At 54.7% G+C, this 25,142-nt stretch overlaps 1 protein-coding gene across 1 annotated transcript; it reads right to left on the bottom strand.

Moving 5' to 3' along the window:
• Nucleotides 1-1,115: 1,115 nt before the first annotated feature.
• VWA5B1 (von Willebrand factor A domain containing 5B1) lies at nucleotides 1,116-24,874 on the bottom strand. Its single transcript, XM_075113750.1, has 21 exons — nucleotides 24,694-24,874; nucleotides 24,244-24,405; nucleotides 23,635-23,857; nucleotides 23,307-23,449; nucleotides 22,895-23,026; nucleotides 22,505-22,629; nucleotides 19,256-19,432; nucleotides 15,645-15,755; nucleotides 15,359-15,561; nucleotides 13,762-13,876; nucleotides 12,068-12,253; nucleotides 11,601-11,796; nucleotides 10,411-10,598; nucleotides 8,109-8,331; nucleotides 7,609-7,926; nucleotides 6,895-7,032; nucleotides 6,454-6,579; nucleotides 5,872-5,946; nucleotides 5,414-5,483; nucleotides 5,067-5,190; nucleotides 1,116-4,844 (listed from the first exon to the last, which is right to left on the bottom strand). Exons 1-21 carry the CDS (start codon nucleotides 24,830-24,832, stop codon nucleotides 4,080-4,082), a joined length of 3,939 nt encoding a protein of 1,312 aa, XP_074969851.1. The 5' UTR covers nucleotides 24,833-24,874; the 3' UTR covers nucleotides 1,116-4,079.
• Between the last annotated feature and the right edge of the window lie 268 nt (nucleotides 24,875-25,142).

Here is a 25,142-nt window from a genome sequence, read left to right as displayed (position 1 = left end):
GCTTAAGATGATGACTTAACCGGGTGAAAATCCCCTCGGACGCAAAGGGGGATGCTGAGGGGGACCCTCCAGAGATGCTCCAGCTGCAGAGACCCGTCCCCACTCCTGGGAAGACTCACTCCATCCCCGGAGAAGGTGGCAGTTCCCAGCCTCTCCCAGCAGCCAGCCCTGCTCTCATTAGCGGCCCGATTAGACAACCGAAGGCCAGCTAGTAAATCAGAGTTGCTGCAGCACAGCAGGCAGGCACAGCCAGGCACGTTTTTAGCACATGGTGGGTCCCAGCGGCTCGGTCCGGGGTGAGATGATGGGGAAAGCACTGGTTTCCATCCATGTGGCTTTGCCAAGAGTGCAGCAAAACTGGGCAACGCTAGGGCAGGGCGGAGAATTTGGGAAGGGAAGGAGGATTAGCCAGCAATCACCAACCCTTGCCCCAGTGCCCTTCCCTGGCAGACATAGACAGCGGGCTGATGAGATGGAAACAGCCAGCCCCTCTTCTCTGGTCCCGGGGGAACAAATGGGGCCATAACTATCTATTTCTTTTAAATATATGTATATATACATAGGTCACCAAAGGCAGGAGGGCATGGGAGCTGGTCCTCGCTTGCCAAGAGGAAAATAAGGGGTGACATAACTCCCTCCTCCTGCTTTGGGTTGAAAAACATGACAGCTCCTTTATTAATACCTGTAATAATAACACTAATTAAGGAAGGTGTAGGATGAAGGCAGAAGGACTTTGGCATCCTTCCAATGGCCTGGGTAACTGGGTAAATGCTGAAAGCCCTGATACTAGAGATGGAGATGGCAACAGGATTTCTCTGCTCCTCTCCTCTGCCTCACAGAAGAATTGAAACCGACTGCCCCTGGATTTTAAACCCCCAGATCCATCAGCCTACAAAGCACCGTGCAATTTGGGGTTTGCAAAAACACAGCTCCCCAGAACCAGATGGAAGCTCCTTCCCCTCTGAAACCCAGATCTTAACTCATGCACAAGAGTAGGATGGGATTTTTTTTTGGCCAGCCCATGCAATGCTCTGGCCAGCTGGGGTGCCCCTGGGAAAGAGGGCAGGCACAGCCCCGGGAAACCCACCCCAAAATAAAGGACTCGCACCAGGCAGTCAAGCAGGCTGTGATTTACTGGGACAACAACACTTCTGCAACAGAGAACACAACTGCACCAAGGCACCCGGCCGGCAAACACGCAGCGCTGCCGGGCATCGCCACGCCGGGACCCCAGAGCGGTGACGCCCAGAGCAGAGAGCGGAGGGACGCTCGTGGTTCCCAGTGCCAGCTTCCCCCCACCCGCCATCTCCCCTCCAGACACACAGACACAAGACAGAAACCTGCTGCAACATGGCAAGGCTGCTACACACCAAGGGAGGGAGCAAAAGGCAACAGGTTTCGGACGGGATCCATGGGCATTGCAGCCACGCCGAAGGCGACAGCGTGCGATTCCCTCTGTAGGCACTTGATCCGTGGAGCTGCCGCCGGCCAGATCCTGCAGAAAAGCCCACCCTGGGGGCCACCAGGTAGGGCCCAACGCCGTGGCGGCCAGGCAGCGAGCTCAATGCCTCCCCATTCAGCAAAGAGTGAACTGGGAGGCCTGGAGGTGAGGGCAGCCAGGTCCTTGTGCAGGGTGTGGGGTGGTGACGGTGACCCCACGCCTGCCAGGGTCCCAGGCGGCAGGTTTAAGGAGACTCACCCCCTTCATGTCCCAGCACGGACCATCCTGGAGCATCCTCCGACACCAAGCCAGCCACGGCCGCTGGGCAGAGGCGCCGGCAGCGTGCAGGGCGCAGGTCGGGGCTGGGGAAGCGAAGGCAGCAGTGAGAGCAGTGTCGGCCTCTGAAACAGGGTCACCTGCTTCCTTCTCTCTCCTTCCCTGAAAGCCAACGGCATGTAGGAAGCGCTGCACCGATGCCGCGCACTCACCCCTGAATACAGAACAAGGGACCTGTTGACTCCAGGAGCCCCCAAAGTAGAAGGGACGCTCATTTTGCTCGTGGGCAGCTCCTAGGAGTCAGCCTGGGTCTTTTGGGAGAACTGAGGGACAGAAACCAGCTCACGACAAGGGCTGAGATGCACATGCCCTGGGAATAAACCCCACTCTGGTAAAGTCACGGGGACCAGAAAGGGTCATGATGGGCAAAGGAGCTGAAGAAAGGCAGAAAACAAGAGGTAGGTTTTGCTCATGAGCTAAAATACTCCTGATCTCCACCAGCTCTGCTGAGAAAAAAAGCAAAAGATCTCGTGCAAAGCAGATTCCTGCTCACGATACTTTGCCAGGGAATGGAGGGGATGGTTTCCTCCGTGGGAAGGTTTCAGAGAAAAGATGCTTTGTCTAAGGAGGAAATACCCTTTCCCATATTCCCACATTTCCCCAGTGTCCCAGCTCTCTGCAGCTGGACAGTTTTCAGCTCTTACACTCACGTTCCCCTTCTTACCCATCTTTCCTCGTCAGAGGAGCCAAAACCCCTACGCCCGTGAATCAACTTCATTTCCTTTAATTTTTGTAAGCCCCCAGACAAAACCAGTCTAAGTCCAACCAGAACTGGAGCCTTTGTCCAGCAGAAATTTAAAGACAAAGAAATTACTTTAAAAAACCCCAAAACCTGGAACCTTGTATTTCCCCTTGGGAAGGCCACTGACTTCTAGTAAAAAGTGAGCTTTTGGTTGAAAAATGTCCACTCCCAGGTTCTCCTCCCTGTCTCTTCCTCTTCTTGCCATCAGCTTCTGGAAGCCACAGTCCTCCCGGTGCCTCCAGTGCCCTCGGTCTGCTATGAATTACGGTGGATAACAAAGCTCCTGGCAATCGCCTGGGTATCGCCAGGCTGTGCTGGAGCTGGCGAAGGGACTTTGCTGCACCGTGGTGAAAGCTGCCCATCACGGAGAACAACTCGGCTGGGCTCCCTTGGTACCCACAACAGGTCTGGGGATGCACGTTGTGTCCGGCCACCTCTTGGCTTTAAGCAGCATGAATGCAAGAAGCCGAGATGGGGAGAGCGATGGGTTGGGGAGGGATCTTCCCCTCTTTTCCCTTCAAGGGAAGGGCTAGGGCAGGTCTGGCCATGGCTCTCAGGACAGATGCTGCAGGGGCCCCAGTGCAAGCCCACCACCTCAGAGGGATCTAGAGGGTCAGGCATCCTTAACAGAGCAAGCCTCCAAGCGGCTGGATTCAAAGGCAGGTCCCTGCTGTTCAGAACCAACTGATCAGCGCACAGGAGGCTCGTGTGGAGAAGGAAGGATTCAGCATTTTGGCAGGGAATAAAATTTCTCCTTATTTTAATGCAGGGGATCTCTGGTGTCAAGTGCTGGTTTCCTTAGCCCATCCCTTCTTTCAGTCCCAGGTGCCCTTGCTCTTCCTGCAAAACCCCGAAGGCACTCCAATGGCTGCAAGGGGTCTCGCAGACCCGCTCTGGGATTGCAGAGGGGCTGAGGGAGCCCAGCACTGCCTGGATGCGATGGGGTTTGGTCCCAACCTCTGGCTGGCCTGGCTTATCGGTGCATCGCTGGATCGAGGCAAGGCAGCATCGTCCCAGCCGTGGCAGCAGGGTTGCTCTTCATATGGCCAATCCCAGCCTCAATTTCCTTTGGTCCATGAGATGAGCATGTTGTCAGATGTTCACCTTTGCCACAAGACATCTGAGATGGCAGAAGCCAGGCAGGAGCCTCGGGAGAGGAGCGACTCAGGGCTGGGGGACAGCAGCGGGGATTTGGCAGAGATTTGGGGCTGGGAAGAGGCAGCCAAGCAAGGATGGGGCAAACCGAGCAGGCATCGGGGAGACCTGCTCTGGGAACCAGCAGAAACCAGGGTCAGAAGGAACTGCTGTAGCTGGAGGTGCTGCTCCAGTTAAAAATAAAAAGCATCCTACTGCAGGCAGCTGGTAGGTACCCTTCTGGGGCAAAATACCAACTGCTGAGAACAGGATTTTGCCCACGCTGCTTGCATTTGCAGGGCTTGCTCTAATAAACATGACTGTCCCTGCAGTAGAGGATTTGAGCTCCTTGGCGGTGTTTCCCTGAGGGTGGGTCCCCGCTCCTGCACCCTCAGTAAGCTGCCCAAGCCTCTCTCCTCATCCTCCTTACATGCTGCTTGGGTTGTAGCACAGCAGGTTGAACTCCAGGTTTTCATCCCAGTGCCGGAGCAGGACAAAGAGCTGCTGGGCTGCAGCTTTCACCATGGCCAGGCTGTATCCTGCTGGGAAGTCCTGTTTGCTCAGCCACAGGCTGGCCTTGGCGGCCACCAGCTCCCACTCGATGAAGTAGGACGCTGAGCTGTGCTCCAGCCAGGCCAGAGCCACCGCCGTGGCCCACAGCATCCCCTCCGGCTCCGTCTGCTGCTGCAATTCAATGTCAAAAAGCAATGCCTGGACCTCGGAGCCGTCCGTCTCTGAGCCCTGGCTGCTGTCGGCCCGCCACTCGGCGGAGGCCGGCGTGCTCTCTGGGGAGGAGAAGCGGCGGATGGTGATGGCCGGCGGAGAGAGTTCCTTCTCAGCTTTCAGGGCTTTGGAGATGCTTTCCACTGCGCTGCCGGAGAAGTGGCGAAGGCGGCCGGTGTCTTCCACGCAGCTGCTGGCTCCCTCCAGCACCGCACCCAGGGCAATGTCTCTGGTGGTGGGACTCTTTCTGTGGGTGCCGTCAGGAACCAGGAGCTGCTGGCCGGAGCCGAGGCTTTTGTGCTCCCCAGAGGGTCTGGCCTTCTTGGTGCTGTAGGAGCTGGAGGGGCTGAGGGCCAGGCGGTGGCAGGCAAAGGGAGATGTCCACTTCAGCTTCTCCATAGGGATGTTGACGGCATCGCAGAAGGCCGAGTTCATGAGAAAGGCACCACAGGCCAGCTGCAGAGACACCTGCACGGAATGGTGGACACACAGAGAAGCTCTGAGATACCAACCACTTCTGGGAAGTTCAGGAAAAAGGCATGCATGGATGGAGCAGCCCTCCGTCTCTGATCAGACCATCGGACACAGCCATCAGAGACAGCAAGAGGCAGGATCTGGGGAGATCCTCCTGCCCTCTGCTCCCTGCAGTGATCATGCAACCCCAGCCAGACCCAGGAACAAGCTGCGCACCAGGGGAAGGTAGTCTATGTTTTCATTGTCGCCCTCGGAGCTGGTTTCACTCACTCTGCTTGGAGATTTACTCATGAACCCTTTGGTGGCTCGAGTCAGCAGCCTGGTTTTACTGAGGGTCAGCCTGCAGGAGGACAAAAAGGTGGCCATAACCTCCGTGCCCCTCCTGATGCCCACCCTCCCCTCTGAAAACCATCCCTCGTCCCCAGATACTGGCATTGTGCTCGGTCCCGGCTCCAGCCGCTAACTGTGGGGTGTCCCTCCTCTCCCCATGCTTGTGTCTGCGTCAGACCCATGGACATGCAAGACATCTGCTAAGGGCAGAGGAGGGTTGAGCTGGACCATACCTAGCAGAAAAGAGGCTCTCGATGGATTTTTGGGCTTGTGCAGAGGAAGCAGATAGGCTCTGCAACGGCCCTGGGAAGAAACACAAAGCTCGGGTTAAAATGAGGTGCTACAGGAGAAAGCAAGGGAGCAGAGTCCGTGTGCTGCAATGTGGGTGCCTTGTTCTGCTGCTGAGCCTTTGGCAAATCCATCCTCTCCCCTTTGCCTCATTTTACCTATGTGGATACTGAAATTCCCACACCTCTCAAAAATAAACCCGGGGAAAATCTATACCAAAGGCCCCATAAGGCTCTGTCCTTTGCACCCTGGATGGAGTCAGGTCTTGGGCTCACAGGCCTAATTTTAGGTCATAAGGTTTTACAAAAAACCCTAAAACTCAGCAGAAGTATTTGGTGAAGGGCCCACATCACAGACTCGCTGCACCTGCACCCTGGCAAGTACTGTCAGCTCTTTCCCCTACCTTCGGGGAGACCGCAGCGCTCCCAGCCAGAGGTGGAAGGGGTGCTGCAGGGCGACAGGCTGCCCTCCTCTGCATCTGCAATGGAGGAACCACGTCAGCAGCGCCGCCCAGCCGAGATGGCCACCGCGCCGAGCCGCGGCATGGCCGCTCTCCCTCTCCGCAGCGTTATCAGGTTAATGAGCCTGATCGGGGCGACTTTAATTCAGCTGCAGACCTGACAATGCCAGGCGAGGTCCAAGCCAACTCGTCTTCATTAGCGGCGGATTTGGTGACAAGTAAGTGTCTCACATCCCCTTGCCTCCAATTACACCCGGTTTCATCCCTCATATTATCTGTGTTACAGCTGCCAATTAACTTCCAAGCATTGTCAGCAGCCACTGCCTGTGACTTGGGAGTTTCGGGATAAATTGCAGCTTCTTCCTCGTTTAAGGAGATGGACTCCAGCCAGACACATGTCTGGTGAGCACCATAGTCAAAGAGGAAGGCAGAAGAAAAAAAAAGACCAGAGAAGATGTCCTGTCATAGGCTAAACCACTGAGTTCTGTAACATGAGGAAGGGGACAAAACCCCAGGGAATCTTACTCATGCTGTAAAATCCATCATCTCCATTCTGGCCACAACCTGGCTGGGGACGTCCAGGGGAAAAGCCACGATGCCTTCTGTTTCCCGAGCTCAGGCTCCTCTGGCTGCCTTGCTTGGACGCTGCCCCTTGGCATGAGAGAAAGGAATTGGCAGTGTTAGAGAGGGACTGGCACTGACACAATGGCAACAAAACCCACAGACTGATGAGCTTCATCATCTCTGGGCACCCAGGCCTAAGAGCAGACCTTTTGCCTGGCCGTGGGGAAGAGGTTCTTGCCGCCAAGGGCAGCAGGCGTGCCGTTAGGCTGCGCCACGGCCTTGGGTATATAGGTCTGGTGCTGAATTAAGCCACAGCCTCATAGGATTTCTCTGAGCAAGGTTTCTCAGGTGACACCCTCCCTCCCAGGACGACGGTCCCCCCCTCCGCCCGCGCCTTGTTACCTGTGTGGGTGTACTCGACGACAGTGGGCAGGTAGGCGTTTGTGCTCAGGTCCACCGGCATGAACGCCGTGTACTTGCTGATGACGTTGCAGGCCTTGCTGGTGTGGACAGCGTTGACCTGGTACCGCCGCCCGGACCCTGCCACGTGAGAGACACCAGGGTTAGAGTGCTAGAGTCCACGTGGGCTCCATCGACCCCTGGGACCCAGCTCCCAGACCCCACTCCATGATTGGGCTCCATGCCCAGCAGGGACTGTATCCCTCTAAACCCCGCCTATTGCTTCTTCTGCTCTTATTTTACATGCACAGACGCACTTCACGGAGGAGAAGTTTGACAAGACCCAGAGACGTGTGCAGCCCAGAGGAGTGATGTGTGGCTGCTGTTGGACCCTCTGAGTTTGATGCCACCTCCCAGCTCCAGGTGACTAACTCCTTAAAAATAATCACTGTCACCCAATGTGTGAAGCCAGGGAGCACAAAGGAGCACGAGCTCGAGCATGTTAATGTGTAGCAAGGCTGCAGATGCAGGAGAAAAGCACAAGGCAGCTGGATTGGGCTGTCATTTGGGAACTATGTGAGACACTCCCTAATACTTCACCACTGCCTGCCCTTGTATTAACTCGAGAGGCTGCTGAAGCTGGTGGAAAGCCCACCCCGAGGCAGGGCAGGGTCTGCCCACAGCCAGCTTGCAGGCTGGCCGGGAGCTGCACGTTACCGTGCTCGATTTCACACTCCTTCTCGGCAAGCTGCTCAAAGTCCCGGATGACCGACTTGGCTGCCAGGTGGTGGAAGGTCTCGCTCCACAGGTCTGCGTCGCCATCCGCCTGGCTCTCCCGCTCTTGGAAGAGAGGGCGGATATCAAAGGCAACTTCCCACTGCACGGGCTCGCTGCTCCTTAGCCCCTTCACCACCGCCTTGCAGAGGGTCCTGGGGGAGCGCGGGGAGCCGCAGGCAGTGCTGAAGTCGAAGTCCTGGGGCTCCCAGTCGGAGGAGGTCTCTGTTTCAAACGTGAAGGAAGGATGCTGGGCAGACTCTGCAGAGAGGGGAGAGGCGGATAATTAATCACATCTGTGGGAGCTGAATTCCCCACTGCCACCAAGAAACCATAATTAATACTTCCTAATTTTCACACGGTGGCACAGAACGCGATGCAACGCCACCAAAACCCCGCATGGACAGGTGAAGCTGGCCGTGCCACCCTCTCTGCCCAGTTACCCAGATCCCCGGGGCTCCGGCTGCCCGACGAAGACCTCAGGCTCGCACTGGCATCCAGCGGTCCCAAACCCTTTCCCAGAGCCGCCTGCTGCAGCCCGTCCGGCACTGGCGGGGAGTCGGCGTCGTGGCAGAAGGACATGCAGCCCCTGTGGAGCAGGGAGGGCCGCCGGGCGCCCGCACCGCGGATCCTCGTGGCAGAGACATGCGGGCTGGCTGCAAAGGGCTGAGAGCAGAGCAAACGTTAGGGCTGGAGCCGGCTGCAGCCGATGGCACGGACCTGCTCTGATCCCGTCTGCTCCCTGCCTGATCCCAGCATGAGATACAGTCGTGCCAATGCACGGGTCCCTCTCTGCTCAGCCCCAGCTGGGATCCGTGCCCAGACAGAGCCCTCCATCAGACCTGAAGGGTGACCCCGAGGGACCCTGGCCCCCAGGGCTCCTTCCCCAGACAGGCAGGAGGTGAAATATGAGTTTCATCCCTCCAGATATTTTAATGACTTCACTTGGGAACCAAAGGAAAGAAGAGAGACAGAAAGATCAAGGACCAGTTGCTTAGTAACGAAAGGAGAGAGGCACAGGGGATGGGGAGAAGGGAATTTTTATCTTTTTTTTTTTTCACGAGACTGTTTCTCCACTTTCAGCAGACATGAATCCCCCCTCCAGCATCTCCAGCGCCACATCTCACATGGACGTCCCCCTCCATGGCTAGCGGAGACACTGAGCTCTGGCTCTTTCTATCCCCATCCCTGGGGCTGTGGGGATGTCCTCCTAAAAATGACAGCCTCTCTATCTTCCTCGCACAACACCAGCAAGGGACAGAAGTGGTAAAAAGCAGTGGATCTCAGTGCTGGATGGAAAGATGCTTTCTCTGGGTGGCAGGCAAGAACATGGCCTCCAACACCACCTGATTTTTGATGCTCTATGACACCACCAGCAAAAATGGGAGGCAGGCAGCTCCAGGAGTTACTTACCAAGCTAGGATTGAGATATTTAAAAGCAAGCTGGCCACAGAAGCCCCTGCCAGACCCTTCCCATTCAAAACCTCCTCCTTCTCCTGCCCAAGCTCTCCTCCCAGCCAGAGGAAGCCAGCCGGGAATGGAACCGAGAGTTTAAGCTGCCCATTGCCAGCGCTGACCTTTCCTTCCCAGCACGGCGCGCGTGGAGATGAGCTGAGGGCTCACGTTCACACCCCCAAAAATGTCCAGCCCCAGCAGCCAGACTGGGAAGTGGGAGAGCTGCTGGGAGCCCTTGCAGCACAAGGGATAGCAAAAGCAGGCTGCAGTTAAGGCCAGGATGCATGCTGTTAACCATTTACTGCCCTCCAGAAGGGAGTAATTTCTATCCCTGCCTTCACACTGAGCATCCCGTGGGCAGGAGGATGTTCTGTGGAGCTTTGCAATGCAGTCAGGGTCACAGGTACCCCTAAAACCTAGCACTGCTTGCCCTTCGTCAAGCGGTGCTGTTCACCACCCTCGCTGCTGCAGCCGGAGGGTAGAGGTCTCATTCCTCCCTGTGGAGCACTGGCCCTTCTTCCCCTTCACGTCCTCATCTCACCTCCAGCCCCCCTTCACCCAGCTGATCTCTAACCCGCAGCAGAAGAGAAACAAAAGCCCCAGACATCCCGCTCTGAGTTTCCATGGGAACAAAAGGGATCCTCCCAGCCTTGCAGATGCTGATTTCAGAGCAGAGCATCCTGGCAATGCCGAGGATGGGAGAAAACCATCCCTGCCTTTCCACAGATCAGCCTAAAAAAGTTCCCAAATTTCACCTGCTATCTGCTGCAGGCAGGGGACATAACACTGCTCAGCAGACAGATCATCACACAGGTCCATGTCTCAGCCCGACACCACATATGGGCTGTGGTTCCAGCTAGAGCAGCAGGGGATCTGCCTTGAGACTGACTTTCTTTTCCCCCGCAGGGCACAGACATGCCACAGCCATACGGAGAGTTTGCATCGCACGGCCAAACTCGAGGGAAATACGAAGGAAGCAGCAGCCTTGGGTTCAGATGAGCAGCAAGGTGAAGCACAGGCCACTCAGAGGAAAGGGAAAGGCATTTAGCAAAGAAAGCTGGGCTCCCATGGGGAGGCACTGCTATAGGATATCAGGACGGCACTCTGCTCCCTGCTTGACTTGTTTCCTACATGCTTGTGATGTGCTGCAGCACAAAGCACAGGCACATATATATTTTTATATGTACAGGACTAGTGTGAGCCGGGCTCTTTCCCTTATGCACCTGAGATTTTTCTGCTGCTGCACGGCAGCCTCCGCCTGCAGAAAAAGCCTCTCGAGGGCTCACGTACCTGGAAATCCACCTGCCAGGGCTCGGGGCTGACCTGCTGCAGGTCTTGCAGGTGGGTTTTCCGAAGGGGGTTTTTCACTAGGGCAGTGCCAGGATCGCTGGCTGTGGGCACCTTCTTGCAAGGCTTGTGGTCAGCGATTTGGGTGGTGCTGTATGCCCGTCTCCTGGAGGAAGCCTTCACGTCCGTTCCTGCATGGAGAGAGAGAGGATCGGCTCCGCTCCGGAGCGGGACCAGCCAGCACCATCCACCCTTGGCTCAGGGTGGGCAGCAGGGACCCCAGCCCTGTGCTCCTCCCAGCGCCGAGGGGGCCACGCTCGGCCCTGCCCTGTTTTAAGCAAAGCAACGAAACCACGAAAAGAAATAAGCCTACACTCAAAACTCCTGGGGATGTCAGGAGAGCAGGTTGGGGAGGTTTTGTCTGAGCAGTTTTCAGCCAGAAAAAGCCTGACTGCATTTCCCCAAACGTCCCTGGAGAAGACAAAGGCTTTAGTAATGAAATTTCATTAGCACAGACGTTCTCCTGTCAGAGCAAGAGTAAAATTTCATTTGGAAAGGCATGATTTCTTATTGCTTTTGACAAGGTTGAGGGGATGTGCAGCACAGTTCCTCTCTGAATATAAGGGAAGAACATCCCGTGAGTAACAGAGGCTTCCTTGTCGCACGGAAATGCAACCAGCTCTGGGGTGCAACCAGCCGCTTTGTGCCACACGGGGCTGACACGAGCGCCCAGCCGAACTGTGACGGTGAGGGGTGACGCCCTGGGGACAGGGCTTTGCATCCATTCCCCACCGTCTCCTGACCTCGAACTGCAACATTAGGGCTTGCAGGGACAGTCTAGCTGGGCTATCCATTTGCTCACTCCTCTCCTCCTCCACACACTGGAGGGCAGCTTGGGAAGCTTGTGAAAAATTATGTGGCCAAAACTAGAGCTGCTTTGAAAATCTCCAGGGAAGGCAGTTCTCCAGGGCTTCCCTTGATTTTCTGACAGGTTTGGATAAAACATCCAAACCAAATAGACACGCTCAAACCTCAGGAGATCTGTCATCCCACCTGCAAACCCCTCCAGCTCTTTGCAGAGATACAGCTGAAGGGACTTATTTGTCAGACAAGCAAATTGGCAGAGCAGTGACAGAAGCTTGATTAGAAAGACAGGGGCATCACACCCACGCTTGTACAGAGGAAAATCTGACCGGTGTCCGTGTCTGATTCTCCCCCGGGATCTCTGCCCACCGCCAGGTGATCGGGGGCACGCTCGGCAGGGCAGCAGCCCTCCGAGTCTCTGGAGTGGTTCCAGCTCTCCACGCCTCCTCCCTCCTCCTGGGAGTGAAAGAAAACAGAGCTGCCCGACTCCTGGGAGCGCATCATGCTGTAACGTCGCCTCTTGTCCTGGGGGAAAGCAGAGAGAGGGAATAGGTCCTACCACTGCGTCCACCAGCCACCTCCCAGCGAGAGGAGCCACTGCGTGTGCACCAGCACCCTTATCCGCTGAGCTCCTATTTCTCCCAATGTCTCACCCACCATGTCCCTTGAGGACAGAGCAGGAAAGCAAGGGACACCTCCTGACCACGCACAGAGCTGAGATGCCCGCTTGTGCACGTGCACACCAACACCCCCTGCTCCCAGGAGAGCCCCACCGCCCCGCGCAGCACGGACTCACAGATCTGGGGTTGGAGATGTATGGGGAGGTGTCGCAGATGATGCCGTAGCCGACCAGGCGGTCACCGGGGAAGAGGCAACTGGTGCTGACGGGGGAAACCAAGACCTCGGTGCTCTCGGGAAAGACCCACTCCACGGACACATCACTCAGGACTGGTGCCATCGCCTTCTTCAGTGACTTGATCATCTGAGGCAGAAAGCAAAGAGGAGCGGTTATGCAGCAAGAGGACGTTGTGTGTGCCACAGTGCACACGCCTTGTGTCGCAGGGGAAAGGGAACATTTCCCCAAACAAATCCATCGGCTGGTTTGTACCCTCTCCTGACTTTAAATGGGAGCCTGCTCCTTCTTAGACCGCTCTGATTCCCACCCCAGCACCCCCAGCCCCTTGGCACGGTTATACCAAGGGCAGCAGAGCTGGTATTGATAAAGCACAGGGCTGATCTCACACTGCACGTTGCCAGCTCAGAACAAGGTGGGAGCCTGTGGCCAGAGGTATCTTCCTCTGGTGCGTGGCAGCATCCCCTGCTCCCCCCCGGCACCTGGGAAAAGCTGTTGACCTTCACTTGTCCCAGCCCCGGCCCTGCCCCAAGCCCTGACACTCACACACCGACTGACAGCACTGCTATTCTTGGTACAGGTCCTTGTTGGCAGATCAGCAATGCTCTGCCAATTACACATGTGGAGAAGACCAATATCCGTGAATATCTCACGGACAAACCTACCAGGGAGCCATCTACAAGAGCTTCCCTGCACACCAGGGGAAGCGAACACCCGATTTAGAGGCAGAACAGCTGAAATGTTCCCTATTGTTCACTGCTTTTTCACAGGCTCAGGAAGACACACCAGGCTGTGTTTTATAAGGCCATTAATTGATGCCTCAGACTGCTGAAGGCACCAAGCTGCACAGCCTGCAAAGCTCTTTATTAATAGCTCTGTAAAAAAAACCTTCTCCCTTCACTGTCTTTGCTTTTAATTTACATCAGAAATGCTGATGCTGTTCTGTCTTAGAGAGGTTTTTGTGTGCTCCAGGTTCCTGCAGAGGGGTGGACTGCTGAACTCCTTTTGAGATCAGGAATGTAGGAGCCGGCTTTTTAGAGATATTTAGGAGCTAAAGACCCAATTGTCTCTGGGTTTAGTCATCCGGCAGATGACGGGCTAGGCACCGTGTTTTCACCAGGGGACAGAGCCATTCTCACAGCGTATTTGAGGCGCATTGGTTTACGCAGTCTTCATGGGGAGAGAGGAAATGAAGAGGCTCCCTTCTCTGCTTTAAAGTTGGCTTAATAGACAAAGCTATCGTATTCCTCTCCCTCAAACCCTGGGTACTTCTCGCCTGAGCAACGCCAGGGCTGAGCCTGACTTCAAAACTAATTGGCTGCTTTGATGCCGGTTCCTCTGCCCTCGCCGGTGTCTGAGGCAGCGGCTACCTTTGAAGCCAAAGCTGCTGTATCGCGGCTATCGCTTCTCCCCATCCCTGCGCAGAGGGTAAACACACCCTCCCACTCCCTCTGACAGCCGGAGATGAAGATGCTCTTTCATACCCTCCCGCTCGCCCACCTGCTGCCGAGTGGGAGTTGGAAAGGCAGCACCAGGATGGGGAATAAGGCCTGCTAGTGAGCCGTGGCCTCCCCCTCGCTGAACCAGAGCATCGTCAGAGCCTTGCAGGGTGGTCCCCTGGGAGCGGGCAGCCGTACCTTGGGCTGCAGCCTCTCGCCCTCGGCCAGGAACTCGGCGATGCCTCTGGACACGGCAGCCAGCCCCCGAACCAGTCTCCTGCAGGCGTTTGGGCCGATGCCGAAGCTGTAGCACCTGCAAAGGGACAGGGAGCGTCAGGATCCGGGGGACAAGCCATCCCAGCCCCCGGCCCCACGCAGCTCACCCATTCCCTGCAGGCAGAAGACCCCCCTGCCCCCAGCTTTAACCCACTGCTATGCAGTTATCCAGCACGTCAGGAGGAAAATAAACCAGCTCCTCTTTTAGGTGGCTGGCAGGAGGGTCGGGAACTGGCAGCCCCCTCCTCTCAGCAGACCTCAGATCCCTTCCCCGAGGAGCAGCCTTCAGCTGCAACGCTCAGGGGCTTCCCAGCAGGACCCGACAGGACCCCAAGCCCTTGCCTCCTCTGCAAACACAAACAAGCTGCTTTGCTGCCGGTGCAGCTCTTTTCCCTGCTGAGCGTCTGTGGTCAATAGCACTAAGGACCCAGTAATTATCTCTGCTCACAATTAAAAAAAACGTTTTCTCAAGAAAAGAGGAACCAGCCAGGCGAGGCTGCTCCCCTGACTCCCAGCTCAATGAGTCAGGATTTGGTTTTGGCTGAAGGCTGCAAACCCTGAGCTGAGCTGGAGCCTGGGCAGGGCGGGCAGGAGCGAGCAGTGCCTGATGGGGATGGATGCGGTAGGAAGCCAGGAGGGATGGGGATGGGTGGGATATGGCAGAGAGCTGAGGCAAACTGCATCTGCACGAGGGGCTTTTCTCTTAGAGGTTTTTAATCCCCAGTTGACTGCAAATCTTAGGTCAGCCTCACACCCTCTTAAATAAGGCTCTGATCTTTTGAGACAGAGGCCACACACACGACTCGGCACTGTGCTGGGCACTGCCTTCCAGGGTCGCCTGAGACCATGCTCTAACTGGTTGCATTTAGCCCACGACCATGCATCGATAAGAGTGAGGGAGGGGTTGCTCTCTACAGATGGGAAGCAGTTAGGCCTCCATATAGTAAAAAAATGACAGAGCATCTTCCCTGATAAGCCCTGAAGGCTGAGGGGTGGAAGAGGAATAAGGTTTTCTTACATTTTGTCGTATGTTTCGTGCCCCTGAGAGAGGCAGAGGAGAAAGCAGACCAGCCTGCCATCAGGGCTGGGGAACCAGGCTGGGAGCTCAATGCACAAATTAGCTGCTTTTTACATTGCTCTCTTTCAGCATATTCAATTCTGAGCAGCCCCATCCTGGAAGCAGCTGGGGCCAGACCCAGATGTGCTTTAAAAAAATAAAAAAAAAAAACAGCAAGGAAGATTATTCGTGTGTCAATCTCTCCTAGCAGGAAGCATCAGACGAGAGCCTGTGAAGTTGTCAGCCCAATTATCCTGCTTTTGATTGTTTAAAAAGCATCTGAACTTCTGGGATCTGTTCCAAACCCTTTGAGGTTCTCCCATGGCTCATACCAGCAATCTCTCCTGCCTCTCTCTCTGAAGCAGGGACGTTTGTGAGATGGAGCCATGTTCAAGGAGAAGCATGTCCTCCACCCTGCCGGGCTTTCGCCCCCACAGCGGCGAGCCCCGCTGCCCTCCATACCTGGTGGAGCAGGAATGGTTTCGCAACAGCTCCAGGACCTTCCCCGTGTTGCTGATGGCCCCATCCGTCAGCAGGAAGAGCAGTCGGGGATGGCCCCTGTGGATGGGCTGCCGAATGACCCACTTCAAAGGTGGTAAGATGTTGGTGCCACCCATATCGGCCCGGATCCGCTTGATGCTCTCGCAGGCGATGGCCAGGCTCTCCTGCCCAAAGGAGCAGCAGAATCATCAGCCGCTGCACCAGCACCCTCCGAGCACCAAGGAAACGCGACTCCCCCTTCACGCACCTCGCAGTAAGGCCGGCTGGCAGGAAAAAGGGTCTTGAAGGTGGATCCAAACCCAATGACGTTGAAGAGACATGCTGGCATCAGGCTCTTGAGAATGACCACCAGGGCATCCTGGGAGGGTGGAAAGCAAGCAGACATCAGGCACCCCGGGTCTCTTCCTGGCTGCCCCAGCTTCACCAGTAAAAGCCCTGCCCAGATCCTACCGTGCCATCACACCTTACTCCCACCTGCCTTTGTCTGCATGCATTTGATAATAAAAACGCTGTTTCTTTCACCTGCGTTGCATGTGAAACCACTGCATATTACTTTGCTCTTTCCAAAGTCCCTTAATGACATTTGGGTCCAAAACCAGTGAGGAAAATGGGGAGCCTTCACAAGAAAAAAAAAAAAAAAAAAAGAAAAAAAAGGAGCTGAACAAATTTTTCTGTTTGTTTTTAACTGATTAAATTTGTGCTTGCAATACGGTACTGCAGCACGGAGCTAGTGGGTGAGAAGCAGAGTGTGAAATTGAGAAGTGCGACACGCAATGCATTTCAATGTCCAAACTTGCAGAAAATAAACAAACAGCTTAAAGTTACACAAAAGGAAAAGCCTCCCCCATCCCCAATTCTCTTGTATTCATCGCTGGCATCCATTAAAATAACTGGGAGAGACAGTTTTAAGCTATTTTCTTTACCAGAGGTGGTTATCTAACTTGTCTATTCCTGGTCTTTACATAAGGGAAGAGCAATTTAAATTGTCTCAGACATGTGATGGCCATGGACAACTCCAGGACGGAGCTTGTGTTAGCAGAAACTGGGCAAGAGCTACCCAAGGAGCTCCTGAGCTTGCAGGGGCAGCAGGAGCAATTAGCGTGGCAGGGGAGGGAGCCCAATTTAAAGCAAAGTGCTGGCAGTGTTCAGGAGCAGCTTGGTTCTTTCTGTTTATATGCTGATAAAGGCAGACTCCTTCCAGTCTGCCTAGGGCAGCAGAAACCCTAGAGTCAGCCCCAAGAGAAGAGCTGCCAAGGTCAAAACGAGCAAGAACAGCCTTCTTGCTTTGTCATATGCAGCGGCAAAGACTGAGTAACCGCAGAGGGTGGGTGCTGGATCTGCAAGCAGAGAAACCCCCGCTGGGAAGAGCCACAGGGAGCTGGTGGCAGGTCAGCCTGGTTCCTGACCCCTGTAAGACTCAGCAGCAAGGCAGAATCAGCAAAATAATGTACAAGAACGGGGCTGCTCTTTAACAGGCTCCAGAGGACTTTTAAACCAAGCTGTTATCTCAAACCTACAAGAATATATTTATACCGCTGCTTCCCAGATGGCTCCTGGGATGCTGGCTCTTCCAAATCTCAAACTGACATCCCATCTCAGAACTAATTACAAGAAAAAAAAAAACAGATTTCCAAATATTTTTTCCAAAGTGGGCAACCGATGCCTGCTTTCTGTTTCAGCAAGCAGAAAGATTTATTGCTTCTTGTGGTAAATATTGATCTTGATCCTGTTGCACTCAATATCTATATGGCAGCTCAATAAGAAGAGATGTTTGCCTCCAAAGAAGGCAATTCCCCATTTTTAGTCTAGTTTTGCCAGTGAGCCCGCCCAGTGCAGGCACTGTCATGGGCCTGGCTCTTCTCCCGGCTGCATCAGGATGGGAAAGGAACCAGCTGCAGGAAATTTAAACCCCTGAACTTTCCACCCCAGCCACTTTGGCTGAGTGCCCTCCTGCTCGGCAGCGAACCGCATCCTCCCGGCAGCACGCAGCCAGCCCGCACCGGACCATCCCCTCCCCGTTTGCATCTCTGCCAGCACCACCGCTCTGCAGCTCAGCTTTCCCCGCTGTGCACGGCCAAGCCCTGCCACGCCGCTCACCCAGCAAGCTGGGGACGATGCAAATGTCTCCATCACGCGTAACCCACCCAAAGCCACTAAGAACAGCCCCTGCCATGAGGTCCCTGATATTTGCAAGTCATGAACAAGGAAGAGGGACTCAAAAGAGAGACAGTGGTTTTCTCCCATGAGGTATCGCTCTGGAATCTCCGATATCTCCCCAAAATATTTTTCCAGAGGGGGGACAGCCTTTTCCCTGTTTTTACAGCCCTCCTGCGGATGGGAGTCCCAGTTCAGGACCTCTCGGAGAAGGGCTCTGTCCCTACAGGGTCCCCATCCCCATGGGACAAACCAGCCTCCACGGAAGCTGCAGAGACCACGACACCCACACCCGGCCATGCTGCAAGTCAGAAAGCAAAAATCTGGCCTGGGGCAGAGATGCCTCCTGATTCCCAGGCTCCGAAACGTGCTGAGGGAAGGGGGTACCACCTCTGAGGTATCCTGGCCCCTTTGGTGGATGCAGGGACAGGGGACAGGCTCCCTGTCCCAGGGGATGTGTTGCAGCCATCCTCTGGCTCCCCGGCATCCAGATCCGTGCTGCCGGAGGTGGCTGTCCTCTGACAGTTCCCATGGAAACCGGAGACAGATGGGGAAGGAGATGGGCTTAGAAGATGCTCCCTGCTGCTCGCGCCCTGGGTGGTGGGTCCTGCAGAAAGGGGTGCAGCCATGCCCAGGGCAGCGTTTGTGTCCAAATCTGGGTGTGAGCAGGACACCTGGGGACACATCAGCTCCGTGAATCTCTCTGACATCCAAATGCAATCGAACCCCTCAGATGAAGCCTGCCTCTGCTGTTCCCTCGCTGTCCTCAACAAAGATGCACGGGGCAGCGCAGACCCATGCCCCCTGCTCAGGAGGATGCGATATTCATCAAGCTATTGGGGCTTACCTGGCCCCAAAAATCAAGACAGAAACTTTCTAAAAGAGCTTTTGCCAGAGACGGCAGCTTCTCACTGAGACCTGCTAGCTGGCAGGTGTCGGACACCAACCTGGCCTCAAAAGTGCATTAGGTAGGGGTAGGGATAATTAAATAGTTACCGGAGTGATTTCCCCTTTGATGACAGAGTGGTCCCCAGCGGGCTCAGGGCAGGAACCTCTCCAGATCCTTCTGGCCGTAGCAAAAAGCCCAGCTCTCATGGGGCAACGTGCAGCTGGGTAAGAGTCATACCTGACAGGGGAACCTCAGACCTACACAATATCATGACATGGCCTTTCTACAGCTCCTTTTTTATCTGGGGGTCTCAGCACACCTCTCATAACCCTCCACCGGACTGCAGGCATTCATTTGTGTTTGAAAAAGGGATGCATCATGTTCAAACAACTTCTCTGGGTGCACCGAGGCGCCCGTCAGCAAAATGTCTCCTAATGCATGGTCAGCACGTCACCCTGAAGCATCCCTTGGAGCTCCCTGGAGGTTTCCCACCTAGGCAGCAATTGCCCCAAGCCCTCCTGGAGACAGGGAGAACTGGAGGAGGGATGGAGAAGATGAGCAAGCCAGCAAGGAGGGGGAAAGAAAAACCTTTGCATTTGATGCGCTGATAGGAAGAAGAGGAAGAGGAACGGAATGGGGAGACTCAGCTTCGCTGCAGGTACCTAACGAGCCACATGGTCGAGATGACTAAAGCTACAGCATATAATTACCCCCCATCCCCTCATAATGAACACTCATCAGCACTCAACAACCCCCACTGCTCTCTAATATTCATTCCTCGCTGGCACGCAGGCACTTCCCCTCCTGCGTGGTACCTTGACGCGATTGATGTTCACGCCGCTCATGCTTCTGCTGCGGTCTATGAGGAAGATAAACTCTCCTTGGGCTTTCTGGAGGTCTGGCTGGACGGTCCTCAAGTCAGGGCAGAAGTTGAGCATGATGACGGGGTGGTGAGGGATGTCCTTGTTCAGCCGCTTCCTGATGATTTCCATCTGCAGGAAAGAAGGAGAGAGCTCGAGAGGTTGATTTTTCTGCCCCTTTGCACTTTGAAGGGGAATCAGAGGAGGGCTGTGAGCCCAAAGATGTAAGTGCGTGGCCTTCTGTGGGCAGGGAGCGGCTTGTCCTGGCCTCGGTGGTGACAACGCCTGAGCTCAGGCTGCGCCGCACGTTTTTATGCCTGTACCCCCTGCAGAGCCGCTCCGTGGGTGAGCGGGATTCCCATCTCCTCCCGGCCACGGTCACGCTTTGCCCGGGAGACAAAGGCTGGCGGAAAGCCTAAACCAGGGACCGCCTGCACGTGTGGGTGAGCGCCTGGTGAAGAAATGAAAAGATCTGGCCCCTTGCAAAACTGAATCTCCAAACACTTCCTCAGATCCCTCCTGAAAACAGGGTTCATTAGCGCAGTTCAGCATCGCACCGAGGCACTCTGGAGGTTTTGTTCATGGTCACTCAATAATGAAGTGTGAGATACAGCCCTCAGCAAGCTGTATTCACAGCTTTGATTCATTCCTGCAGCCCCTGGATTGCTGTTTCTTCTTCCCATTTCCTTTATCGTTTTTCTTTGTATGGATTGAAACGCTTTGGAAAGCCGAACTGGTCGCTCAGGACACCGTTCGATAGGAACCCGCATGATCTATGTCTCTCTACTGCACATAGCTCTAATGGCTCTCTGCACTTTGCCTCATTTTATTTCAAGTATCAATCTTCATTAAAAACGTGATAAAATTAAACTGGAAAACCCCCCCTTGATGGGTTCATAATCTACTGTTGTGCGTATATAAAGCAGCCCTGGGTTCATGGTCACGGCCGCAGTGAATCAGCGCATCGCTGCTTTCGAGGGAGCTCCGGGACCCCACATCAGCATGGCCCACGGTCTTTCATCCCTGGGTCTGCAGTGCGGAAACATCCACCGCAATAAGCAGCTCAGTCCTTGAGGGCTTTGTTTGCCTTTTTTTTTTCCCCCTCTTTCAAAGGCTGCTGTTTCTTGCTGGTTTCACCAGGAGAAAACCAGACCCCAAATAACCGGGCTTGTTTTCTCCAGCTGTGACTCATATTCCTAGATCTACGAGCTAACGACCAACCTAAACCCAAGACTCCCTGCGGCTCGACACATACATGCGGGCTTCGCTTTCGGCTGCGCTGCCCGAGTGCTGCCCCTCTGACCCCTGGGAAAAGACGGTTCCCATTCACAGGGGCAAGTATCTCGCTGTCACCCCAGCTCTCGCTCATCCTCCTGCATTCCACTCGTGTGCTTTGGAGTATAAATTAATCAGTCACGGGAAACTGGAAGGGTTTTTTTTCACCCCCATTTTCCTCCAGCCATATGACATTATTTTGTTTAACACCCTTCCCGGCACGATGTGTGACACATTTCAGACTAGAGGGACACTTGCTGTCCCTCTGCCTGATGACCGAATCGTGGCCCCGGATCACGCAGGGATTTTTTGTCTTGGATCCCCAACAGCACTCCCTGGGATGCTCTTGGGGATCCAAGACATAAAATCCCTGCATGATCAGGATGAGCCCATAACCCGGATTTCCCACTGACTTCAGAGTGAATTTTCCAGGCAAGCCTTCAGCAAACAGCCTTGAAGCTGCTGCTACAGGTCAGCTGGAAAAGCAAGCGTCTCATCTGCACCGTCTCTCTCTTCTCCCCACCTCCCCTCCGTTCCCCTGCACCCGTTATCCAATTACAGTAAACTAATCAGATCTTGTCGACTGAGAGTTGATTCCAGCGTGCATTCATCTCCACCACCCTGCTAGCTGATGAGCATCCGAGGTTTTTGCATAACAAACCAAGGGGGTGAGAATTAGTTATTATTTACTGCTGAAATTTCTGGGCTAATTCATTTAAGCTGAGAGGTGCCCAGTGTCACGCTCTGAGCAGCAGCAATTCTAGCCCATAATCTACCCCAGATATTCAAGGCATTTTCTCTGCTTCTTGCCCTTCTCTGTGCAGTTGCTTCCCAGTCCTCCTGGGGCAAAGAGGTGGGTTTCCTGCAGAGAAATGGCTCTGGAATGATCCCCCTCCCAGATAATTTGACATGCTAAAGACACAGAAATAATTAGAGAGCCATCTGAGCCGTAGCGTGGGAGTTTCATTTCGTTCCACCTGCCGCACGCTGAACACAATTAAGGGAGACGCCTGCCACGTGAGCAAGCGCAGCCCTGATCCCAGCATCGCGCCGCAAGAGAAAGCGAAGGGCGAAAGCAAAGACAAGAGGGTTGATGTGCCTCCGGTGAAAGGAGGCATCACGGCAGCACAGGGAGGCACCTTCGCAGCAGGTTCAGGATGTCTGCCAAGCGGGGGCTCAGGCTCAGACACGTGGAGAATGAGTTTTAGGGGAAATGAGCATCCCCGGTCGCAAACGAGAACATCTGTGCATGTAAAACAGGGAGCTGACACAGTAAGCTCGGGGCTGTGGTTACACAAGTGCACCGTGTGCCTTAGGGGAAGATGCCCACCCTGGAAATTCAGAGGGTTCTGACCAGTCCACCGTTCTTCACCGATCCCAGACACACTGATGTGGCAGCTCAGAAGTGCGAGGCTGTCACTCATTGCTTCAGAATTGCTGAAAGATGAGGCACAAATCCCAGAGCAGATATTTTTCTATTTGCTGATCAGCAGAACAAAGAGAAGTTTCTCCTACCTTGTCTTCAGTTCAGCTCATTATTCCAAGTAAAATCACTTATTTCTCTCTGACAGCTATCCAGAAACGGTAAACATTTACTGAGCAATTAAAAGAATATTTTATTCTATGTCATTGCAATAATTATAATACCCTTAATGCTATAACAATGTACCTATCCAATTATGCTATGCTAGACTAGTACTAATTATACACACAATAACCATCTTGGAGCTTCTTCCACACTCAGTTTATCAGAAGCACGGCAGAATTTTCCCTTCTTCCTCCGCGGGAGCCCCTCTCCGAGGGAGGATGCTGCGGAGCTTATTGGGCCAGTGTAATATCTGGTACTGCAGGCAAGCAAGCAATCATTTACTTGCACAGCTCCAGTCCCAAGGAAAGCCTCAGCTAACACCTGCAGCTTTTGCTTCTCACCTTTTTCTCAGCACTGGGGTCCTTCTTAGTGCCTTTAATGAAATCATTCTTCCCCTTCAGGTGTCGTTCATACTCTGCAGGTGTCATATCACCTTCTTCCATTAAGATGTGAGGCATGTGGGGCTCTGGAAATGCAGAGAATCGGGTGAAGAACAGCCTTAGCTAAACTTTAGCTTGGCAAGAGATGCAGACACTCTCCGCTGTGAAGACAGAGCAACATCTCAGAGCTTGGGCAGCATGAGCAACCTTCAGAAGGGCCGGGATTATCTCCTAGCAAGCCTAACCCCTGACAATACTTGCAGAACCAGAGCTAATCCAGTGCTCTCCAGCACTAGGGAGGAAGGCCCCAGGAAGGGACAAGATCAACAAGAAGAAGCAGAGCCCACCTACCACTTGGATGGATCAAGATCTCCACGGGTCTGTCAAAGCTGTGTTTGTTGGCCAGCGTGATCACGATGCTCTTGGCGGAGTGAGCGGAGGGGTCGGCGTCTGCTCGGATCTCGTGCGTGGGGCTCTCAACGCCTACCCAGGGAAACCGAGGTGTGGTTAGGGACCAGAGGGAAGACCAGGGAGAAGAGACATCAAGATGGCAGAGGACGGGAACCAAGCGGGCTATGAGATGCTTCTGCCCTATCAACACCCCATGTTAACACCAGCACTGTACTGGTAAATCCACACCAGCATAGTTAACTTGCCAAAACAGATGCCACACTGCAGGGGCAGAGAAGGATGAAGAGTGTGGACATTGCCCTAGGAGGTGATAAACCAGCCTGGTGCAGCAGGATGGCCCCAGCACTCCTACCTGCCAGCAAGCACGGCCCCCGGATCTCCAGGTGGAAGCTGAACTCGTACTCGAAGGGATTGGTGGCCTCACTCTCCAGCAGCTGAGCCAGGCAGAACCTGCTCCCTTGCTCCAGGCTCCCTGATCCACAGTAGCGCTTGTCCCTGCCGGTGAGATGAACCCCAGTCAACTGTGCATGTGTTATATCCCCCAGGAACTGCAGATCTGCTGGAGGGCAAGCCTGCAGCAGCTCTCCAGCCTCTGGCAGCAACAGCGGGCTTCTGCTCTGCCAGTCCTGCACCACCCCCAGATCGGTCCCAGACAGATCCCATGCCCTGGTTTTTCGTACATTCGGAGCTGGTGGCTGGAAAAGCTGCCGGCATTCTCCAGGCTGGGCTGGGGGACCCTGGGGACACACACAGCTGGCAGAAGGACCCTCACGGCCCCACTGGGCAGCGTCTGTAGCTCAGAGGAAGTGCTGATGAAGATGGAGACACTTTCCAGAGGGGGAATCATGCCCAGGTTAGCCACAAAAACAATCCTCTCCAAGTCCTCATCCATCATAATCCTTCCTGCACAGAGAGGGGACCACACGAGGGAGACATGGTGTCACAACTGTGGAAAATGCCCCTCCTCAGGCTTCCCACGACCACCTCAGCTCTGGATCAAATGCCCATACCAGCCCTCACTGCACACATCAGTATTTCTCGAAACACCCCTCACCCCAGCCATCTACACCACTCCTTCAGCTGTCCAGAAGCACAGTGCTTTCCAAAACAGATAAGATTGCCACTTTAGGCAGACACTGAAAGGACACAAGCACAAACCCCAAGGCTCAGCCTTTCAAAAGGAGCCCTCTCCATGCCTTGGCATATGACAGCCACCCCCTGCCACCTCCCCATTCCTCTTTCCCTGCTTTTCTTCCCCACGTGCAGTAAAACACCCCTGATGCCCTCACCGCGTCCATCACGAGCTCTTCCATCAGGGAGGTTGCAGCCGTCAAAATACGTGTCATCTATTTTGGCTTTGTCTTTGATCTGCACCGTCACGGCACGCCGGGACACGGCCGCCTCAAACCCGACGACAGAGGTGCACTCATCCAAGGGGTAGACAAAGAGACCTGCCAGCCAGAAGGTTTTTTAGCAACACCAAGCACTTGCCCAGAGGCACCAGCGAGGATCGCAGGGGCCAGCTCCCTCTTGGCACTTCCACGCATGCTCCTGGGATTTTGCACACTTCAAAAATTGTAGCCCTGGACCACTGAGGGTACAATCGAGGACACAATACCCTTGGCTACTCTTCCTGCAAGGATCTAAAGGTTTAAGGCATGCACAGAAACCCAGCACCGCGATATCCCTGGCCCTAAAGCTCCTGTAGTGCACTGGGAGCTTCACCCCTTGACACTTGCCTTCAAAAGCCTGGGCTTCTGGGTTGTGGTAGGTGAGCAAGGCTGTCATCCCGAAGGCATAGCCACTGACGCACGATGTCACCTCTGACGCGGAGAGGGGGAGCGGGGAGCGGGTCATCCGGTTAATCAGCCCTGGCATCTTCCCAGCCGGCCGTTGGCGACAGTGGGGTCACCCACAGAGAGCTGGAGAGAGGGGGAAGGGCGAGAATGAATGAGGAGCCCCGAGTGCCCAGAACACTTGCATGCCCCCAGCTCCTCATTTTGGCTGCTGCAGCCTTGAGGACAGAAGGGTGACTGACCTGGGACAGGACGAACCCTGGGCTTGACGGCTCCACTGGTGGGGATGGAGACAAGACCCTGGTGGGAAGACGCAAGGCAAACGCTTGCCCCAAATCCGCGCCGGCGCAAGGGAGGAGGTTCGGGTTAAACCTGCCTGGCTGGGGACAGAG

Source organism: Phalacrocorax aristotelis, chromosome 19 (genome assembly GCF_949628215.1).
Source record: "Phalacrocorax aristotelis chromosome 19, bGulAri2.1, whole genome shotgun sequence".
NCBI classification, from domain to species: Eukaryota; Metazoa; Chordata; class Aves; order Suliformes; family Phalacrocoracidae; genus Phalacrocorax; species Phalacrocorax aristotelis.
This window is presented reverse-complemented; position numbering and strand designations above follow the sequence as displayed.

Bases quoted from the DNA above. Each gene is read 5' to 3' on its own strand.
- VWA5B1 (XM_075113750.1), bottom strand. From the start codon at position 24,832: ATGCCAGGGCTGATTAACCGGATGACCCGCTCCCCGCTCCCCCTCTCC. The intron at 11,797-12,067 runs GTGAGTCCGTGC...GCTTTCCCCCAG, and splicing joins ACATCTCCAACCCCAGATCT to GACAAGAGGCGACGTTACAG. The intron at 5,191-5,413 runs GTATGGTCCAGC...GTCCTCCTGCAG, and splicing joins GAGAGCCTCTTTTCTGCTAG to GCTGACCCTCAGTAAAACCA.